This window comes from Chenopodium quinoa, unplaced genomic scaffold (assembly GCF_001683475.1).
Source record: "Chenopodium quinoa cultivar QQ74 unplaced genomic scaffold, ASM168347v1, whole genome shotgun sequence".
NCBI classification, from domain to species: domain Eukaryota; kingdom Viridiplantae; phylum Streptophyta; class Magnoliopsida; order Caryophyllales; family Amaranthaceae; genus Chenopodium; species Chenopodium quinoa.
The window spans coordinates 7,641,905-7,650,041 of NW_018742484.1; the positions used below are offsets into that span (position 1 = coordinate 7,641,905).

General features: G+C 35.0%; 1 protein-coding gene across 1 annotated transcript; it reads right to left on the minus strand.

The window, feature by feature from the left end:
- Positions 1-915: 915 nt before the first annotated feature.
- Positions 916-2,544, minus strand: LOC110719670 (ethylene-responsive transcription factor ERF061-like). The gene has a single exon (XM_021898651.1). The coding sequence runs from the start codon at positions 2,183-2,185 to the stop codon at positions 1,154-1,156; it is 1,032 nt and encodes a 343-aa protein (XP_021754343.1). The 5' UTR covers positions 2,186-2,544; the 3' UTR covers positions 916-1,153.
- Between the last annotated feature and the right edge of the window lie 5,593 nt (positions 2,545-8,137).

The window sequence follows — 8,137 nt, forward strand, 5'->3', positions numbered from 1 at the left end:
GATAATGATGCAAGTCGAGCTCAGCTTAACTTGAAAATCACATGTGAAACTCGTCTGGAACTCAAAATCTCTCCTTTAAGGCTGGACCTGTGCTTTCCCTCAGACTTGGTTCAAGCTCAATTAGATCGGTTCTATAACAAATGCCCTTTATTTGTGAAGATAATAAATAAGCCAGATAGAAAGCTAAACTAGTAAACTGTAAACCTAGAGGGCTGAAGCTTATCGGCTATCGCTGTTAGCTGTATAACTCAAAACTTGTAGTCCATTGTGAACATATTCAACCGATTAGTGCTGGATCAAAAGCTCAAATCTCTGGTTTGGTTTAGGGTAAATTATAGATCAAGCCTGTTTGAACTCGAATTCGAGCTCGATTGTTTTCAACCTCAATTTATTACTAGCATATACTGTAATAAAGAACGTAGATTTGGTGATCACGCTGGATTTATTTTGATTGACTATCATACTTGAAGTTGCGTCATGGGTTTGGTTGCTCTTTAAAGTGCATCATTTACCATATCCTTGTCTGAGATCCTGGACCTATCCACATCCTAGCCGTATCAAGTGGAGGTGATAAAGAAAATTAACGTTTTTATGGGACCATTACGACGTCAATTAATACCTTAATTAGCACATGAAAATAATTACTCGATAAATCTGTTTTGGGTAGGATCGTCTCACACAAATTTGATACGAAATATGAGTTTTAGCCCCTGAATATCACTATCTCAATAATTTCTTAAATCCTTCGACAAAACGAAACTATTAAGGCTATCTAGCTAACTACTTCGTATTAGTTATCTAATAATAGAATAACGGGAGTTAAAAAAAAAATTACTTTTTCTCGTCTACTCTCACTCTTATGCTTTGTATTTAATTGGATAGAGATGTTCATTTGCTAGATTTTAGGACACAATATTTAGTCATAAAGAGTTTTATTTTTAAAACAAGAATATATGTACTTCCTTTGCCATCCATACATCCATAACTTGTCAAACATAAATAGGGACACCGAACATGTAACATGCTCTTGGGGTCTTACCTAAAAGACTAACATGCTCACTTCTAAACACACTAGCCAATGTATATGAAACAAAACTACTTAATCTTTATATTACATAGCAATTAAACTACTGTATATAAGACAAGCTCTGTTTTAAATAGCAAGAACTTCCCAGATCAACTCTGGATCAAAAGATGGCATTTTTTCTAAGGAACAGTCATTAAAACCAAAATCATCTGTCATCATTGGATAGCTAGTCATTGAATCGGAAGACGGCGACGCTCCGTTTCCATTGCTCCACCACCCCTCTTCCGAAATTCCTGGTGATACCATCCCACTGTCATTAGCCACAGTTGAACAGAATGATGACGACGATGAAGAATAAGTATCCTTCATCATCAAACTATCATTCTCATTCAAGGTGTTACTGTCACCACTATGAGAAACATTACTATTCCCATCTCTACCACCACTGCCGCCGCCATTGCCACTGTCACTAATGCTGGCCTCTTTCAGCTTCTTTTTTGCAATTCTGTTAGCTCTTTCCTTCTTCAGTTTCTGACAAATGGTTTGGATTTTGGTATCCACTGCAGACTTGACTGCATTCATCCTAGCAGCATCCCCAAACCCGAGCTTCATCCCATCCTTTAGATTAGGGAAATTAAGCCGAGCATACTCGCCTCGGAGTTTATAGGCTGCATGATCATAAGCATAAGCAGCAGTTTCTGCTGTTTCATAAGTACCCAACCAAACCCTCATTCTGTTCTGAGGTAGTCTAATTTCAGCAACCCACTTACCCCAATGCCTCTGCCTTACTCCTCTGTAAAGCTTCTTCTTCCCAGAATTGTTCATATGTGAACTGAAACTTGAACTATTACTTTGAAACAACTGATTGTTCAGGGAAGATGAACCATGAATCACGGTCTTATTCGACCGGTTATCGAGCCAGAATTGTTGCAGTAGATCCCTTTGTTTGAGGTAAACAGAGGAACCTAATGGCTCAACCATGGAATTGTTGTTGTTATTTGTAGGATTTGGGTTTGAATTTGGGAAGTATGAAAAGATTGAATCCAAAGTATTGGTGTTGTTAGCACCTGCTGTTAGAATAAGTGCTGATACTGAATCTCTAATGTCAGTTGGTGTTGTAAATGATGTTGATGATGATTGGTAGTTGTTTTCTTCCATTTCTTGATGATTTTTTGTTCCAAGAAAATAAAAACAGAGGATTTTTCTGTAAGAGATTTGGGTTAAAAAGGTTTGGAAATCAGGAAACTTTAAAAATTCAGTCCCTTTTTTTTCCCAGAATATCTGAAAAACAGAGGAAAATTGAAAAACCAGTGATCCCACCAAAAAATGAGGAACACTAGAATTATAAGATGAAGATTTTTATAAATTTTTTGAGAGATCACAGAAGATTTTTTAAGTATTTTGGGATTATAGACAGAGAGAAAATCTAAAAACTTCTGTGAAAAGAGGTAAGTTTGGTTTGGTTTGGTTTGGTTTTGATAAGTGTCAGGAAGTTTTTAAGTGTACTTATAGACAAGGGTAATTGAGTAGACTTTCAAAAGCTCTGTTCACAACTTGTTTACGACTTTTGCATAGTTTCTGCACAACAAGACAATTTTGCCCTTTTACAAGTGATAAAAAGTTTTCACCTTTTTTTCATCAAATCAATTTTATCTATTCACATTTTGTAAGTGGAAATTGCTGAATTTTCTCCCTTAGTTTTCAAATTTGTTTGATGTGTATAAAGTTTATGCTATCTTTTTTGGTTCTTAGTTATCTCATTATCAAACTTTATGCTAGATATAATACAAAATAGCGCAATAAATGAATGGGTGCGATCATACCAGCGCTAATGCACCGGATCCCATCAGAACTCCGCAGTTAAGCGTGCTTGGGCGAGAGTAGTACTAGGATGGGTGACCTCCTGGGAAGTCCTCGTGTTGCACCCCTTTTTTGCCGAATTCGTAATTTTTATTTATTTTCGGTTATTTTGAGATGGGAAATGGTTTGGGACGCGTAGATCTCGAAAAAATAACCATGGTAGAAAATGTGTTCTACATGGAGCTTCTTCATTGCTTTGGAGGCTGATGTAAGTGTCATGGTAGAGCTTTTAACGACTTTTTATGCAAGTTTCTTTGTACTTTGGTTGGGGAGTAGAGTTGGCCAAGTAATTGTATTGACACTTATCTAGAAGCTTAGAAATTCTTTTTAGTTCATAAATTTAATTTGAATGACACATTTTACGTTTACCATTTACATATATATACATACTAAGTTATTTAAGAAGTTATGTTTGTGCGAAAAATGGCTAAGTGATTAGTGTGTAGAGCATATGCATATTTATGTACGCCATGATGTTCATTTTGATTAAGTGATGTTCATTTTGATTAAGTGTAAATTTTATGTGTAAATTGGTAGTGATTTTATACTATAAAAGAGAGAGAGAGAGAGAGAGAGAGAGAGAGAGAGAGAGAGAGAGAGAGAGAGAGAGAGAGAGAGAGAGAGAGAGAGAGAGAGAGAGAGAGAGAGAGAGAGAGAGAGAGAGAGAGAGAGAGAGAGAGAGAGAGAGAGAGAGATTGATTTTGGCATTTTATACGAGTCATGAGTAGAACAGTTATAACCTCGTAGAAAATCAATCTTTGGAGTTCCATAATAATACATGTGTAGGAACATATTAGATGCACTTAGCGGAATTTCAAGAAACTATTTCTTAGCACCTAAAACAGGATCTCATGCATATAATAATATGAATTATAAGATTAGAATATCATACCCTTGACGCGTGATTTCCACAAAGCAAGAGGGCACTTCTTTCTTCAATTAGAGATCTTTAGAACGTCAATTGTCGTTCCTCTAATATTGCTCCACGAGCAATGGTTGAATCTCCACGTATGCTACTACGGAACAAGGAACAATTCCTTATTGCTTTTACTGGTGGTGATGTGTGAGAGAAGTTTTTGTGATTAATGAAAGATGTGTTATTTCATTTATGTCACTTAGTCATATTTATAATAAACTATCACAACTCTTCACATAATCGCATCTCTTACGCTTTAAGGCCTATTCATGCATCTTAATTCAATCATATACTCATATGTGTGACCTCATAGGACCGGATTATTATTAATAGTAAACTAATCACATTAGTTCACAAATCATAGTTGGTTTCTAGCAAAACATTATGATTACCTAAAATAACCGATTATAAATAATCTCCATATTTTTCCTAATTACAATTAGTAATTACACTTGATCGACGGACATTTCCTTCAACATGAGCTATGTATCTTGTAGAAATAGATTAGTCGGAACAAGTTTTAATTACCCGGTGGTATGAAGAAGATTGGTGGATTGGGGTTTGGCCTACAATCCATTCATTAGATGGATCGAGTTGTGCTTAGGTAAAATTAGTTTAGACCTAGTGAGCCCCATTAGCGGGTGAATTAGGGTTGAGTTGGGTCAACTAGTGACCACCTATACTTAAAATAATAGGGAGTGTCTTTTTTCTCTATGTGAATAATTAACTTGTATCTTAGCAAGCTCCATAATTTTCAGACTATTATTGCCATTAATGCTTTCCTCTCCAACTCTCCTAGCAATTTTCGTGTAATTAAGTGGGAATTCAATTGTTGTTCATGCAGCTCAACATAATGTTAACATCTCCTACGGCATGGAATGTGTATACGTGGACAATTTTCATCAAACATTATTATGGCTTTGTTGGAGCTTAATTGTATATAAGACAGCTTGTCATGAGAAAATTTCTTCAATCTATAGATATACTACCTCTGTTTTTTTTTTTCAAGTTGATACCTTTCTCTTTTTATGCTTGTCAATGCACTATTTTAATGCTTAATATCTGTAAATCTCGACATTGTAAAATTATAAGAAATGGATATTAATAAAATATATATTGAGACAATTCAAACAAGATCTGACTTGACTAAGTTTTATCATAGCAATAAATCACAAAAACTAGTCAAAGTGTAGTCAGTAAATAGTGTAAAAGTCAAATGGTGCCAACTAAAAAAACGGAGGAAGTAATATTTAATATAACATCTTTAAGCAAGTAAATTAACATAAGATTGACAACCTTACACTAATCTATTAAGTAAATTAATATAAGACTCCACTTGATATATTTTTTCTTTATAGATTATTGTACACATAAACTCAAAGTTTGGTCAAATTAGACAATTAGATCATATCAGATGAAATAAGCATAACTTAAAGTTTGGTCAAATTAACAATTAGATCAGATCAGATAAGATAAGCAGAAATAATATGAAGTAAACAAGCACTAAATATTACTCCATAGGAAGGAAAAAAAAAAGTAAATTAGAATGTGACAACATTTTGAAAAAAAAAAAAAAAGAAAAAAAAAAACTTCCCTTAACCTCACCCTACTCTTATGCGAGTAACCTAAAAAATCCAGTTGAAAAAGCCGGCCATTGGCTGGTAAAGGTTCTCGTGAATCGAGAGTTGTGGATGGGTTGACCGTGTCCATTCCGTCGGTTTAAGATTGGATATAAAGTGTCATTTTGACTTTGGTTTTTTTTTTTTTCAGAACTTTGAACCAAAAGTGAGCTGCTTCTTCCTCACTTCCTATTATTATTATTATTATTATTATTATTATTATTATTATTATTATTATTATTATTATTATTATTATTATTATTACAGTATTATTATTGTTATTATTATTATGAATATTTTCTGGTTAAATTTATTTATTTAATAAAAGATTTATTACAGTATTGGCCATTACTACTGTATCCACGCGTCATTTGCTTTAAGGTACTGTCCTTTATTGCTTCCTTTGGTCCCTTTATCACGATAACATTTATTAAATTATGGCCTTTTTTTTCTATTATTACTCTTATTATTTTATCGATATTTCAAAGTTAAATTCTGAAATACTTCATTCAAAAGCGCAATTTACCTAGCTCAGCTCTGTTGAATGCTGCTGTTACTGTAACTGTAACTGTAACTAGTAGGGGTAATAATTATTTGCTTTTTATACTTCCTTATATTTGTTTACTCATATTTATTTATTTATTTGATTTGATTTGATATTTATTTGTTTTAATTAATTGAACGATTCTATAACCTATATGGCCCAATGTTTTCTACTGTCTAGTGTAGTATAGTACTGTACTACGTAGAGGTGTCCACCGTGCGAGTCGTGCGAGCTGGGTTAGGGTTAGGTGGGTCGCGGGTTGGAGTTTCATGACACACGACACGACACAAGTAGGGTAGGGTGGGCCGGGTCGTGGGTTGGGTAGGAGAAGTTGGACATACCAGGGTTAGGTTCGTGGGTTAGACGAGTCGTGGGTAGGTCGAGCTGGGTTCGTGGGTTAGACGGGTCGTGGGTGGGTCGAGCTGGGTTCGTGGGTTAGACGGGTCAAGGTGGGTTAGTGGGTTAGGGTGGGTCAAAGGGTGGGTTAGTGGGTTAGGGTCGGGTGGGTTTGTGGGTTAGGGTCGGGTGGGTTCGTGGGTTAGGGTTGGGTGGGTTTGTGGGTTAGGGTCGGGTGGGTTGTGTGGTGTTTTAATTTTTACAAAATTAACAATTTGATGACTTGCTTAGTTGCTCTTAATTAAGATGTCTACGTATCCTTATATTATAAAATAAGGAATCAAAGCCAACGTAGTTCTTATATTGTACTTCTTTTGGAATTTGGGGGGAGGGGGGGCTTGGACCTATCTTTAGAAAACTAAAATTTAATTTTGCAATTAAATTGTAATTTTCGAAAAATAAGTTGCCTACGTATCCCGAAAAAATCAAAGCCCACCTAGTTCTTATATTGTACTTCTTTTGGAATTTGGGGGGAGGAGGGGCTTGGACCTATCTTTAGAAAACTAAAATTAAATTTTGCAATTAAATTGTAATTTTCGAAAAATAAGTTGCCTACGTATCCCGAAAGAATCAAAGCCCACGTAGTTCTTAGCGTACTTGATTTAGACTTTTCTAGCCACCCATGTTTGTTGCATCATCATCCCCGGAAGCTGCATCATCCGTTAACGACTCCAATATCATCACAGGATCATCTTCATCGTCTTCGTCTTCCTTTAAACCTTGAGTTCTTCTTTCAGCTTGATTCCAATCTTTCTTACAAACACAAATTTGAATGCTTTCCGGAGTTAAGCGAGATCTTTTTTCATCTAACACTCTTCTACCTGCATTAAAAGCAGACTCGGAAGCAACGGATGAAGCGGGAATTGCAAGTATATCTTTTGCAATTCTCGCCAATATAGGAAAACTTTTTTTATGTTCTTGCCACCATTTTATAATTTGAAAGTTGGTGTTGGTCTCATGTTGATATGACAAATAATCATTAATAGCAAGTGTTGAAGAAGATGATGATGAGAATGATGTAGATGCTTTGTGTTTTTTTTTCATAACTTTATCAAGAAAACCAAATCTAGAATCGGAAGTGCTAGTAGTAGTTGGTGTTGCCAAATCAAAACCATAAATAGATGCATAATGATCATAAAGGTCTCCCAAAACAGTTTTGCATTTGTTAATATATTCACTAACATAATAATCGATACTTAAACTTGTATGATAAAATTCTAAAAGATTTTCCAAACCTTCAGCTTTGACACCGGGGTTAAGAATAGCAGCAATTCCATAAATGATTGGAAATTCACTAAATAAGTATGCCACTTACGTTTCATGTTATCAAGAATGGGACAAAGTCCATCAATCATCATATGCTCTTCGATGGTGTGAACAACTTTAACACGCTCAATTATGACTAAATGAATGTTAGGCTCATAAATATAAGAGAAATATGAGTTGCATTTTCAAAAGCATTTAAAACATCACGAACAAAAGAAGCATTAGTCCAATGACTTTCGGTTTTTAACTCAGTAGGATCAACACGAGTCTCATTGTAAAGTTGGCTCAAAATGTCATGATACTTTATAGCATCACTCAACAACTTGAAAGTATAATTCCAAAGGGTAGGGGTATCAATAGACCATTGTCTTTTCTTAAGACTTCTCTCTTTACACATAGCTATGTACTTTCTTCTAACTGACTGAGTAATCCTAATCCATTTTATAACTGTTCTAATTGGGTTTAGCAATGGTTGGAACTCAGCGAGACCCTCTTGAACAGACAAATTC

Bases quoted from the DNA above. Each gene is read 5' to 3' on its own strand.
- LOC110719670 (XM_021898651.1), bottom strand. From the start codon at position 2,185: ATGGAAGAAAACAACTACCAATCATCATCAACATCATTTACAACACCA.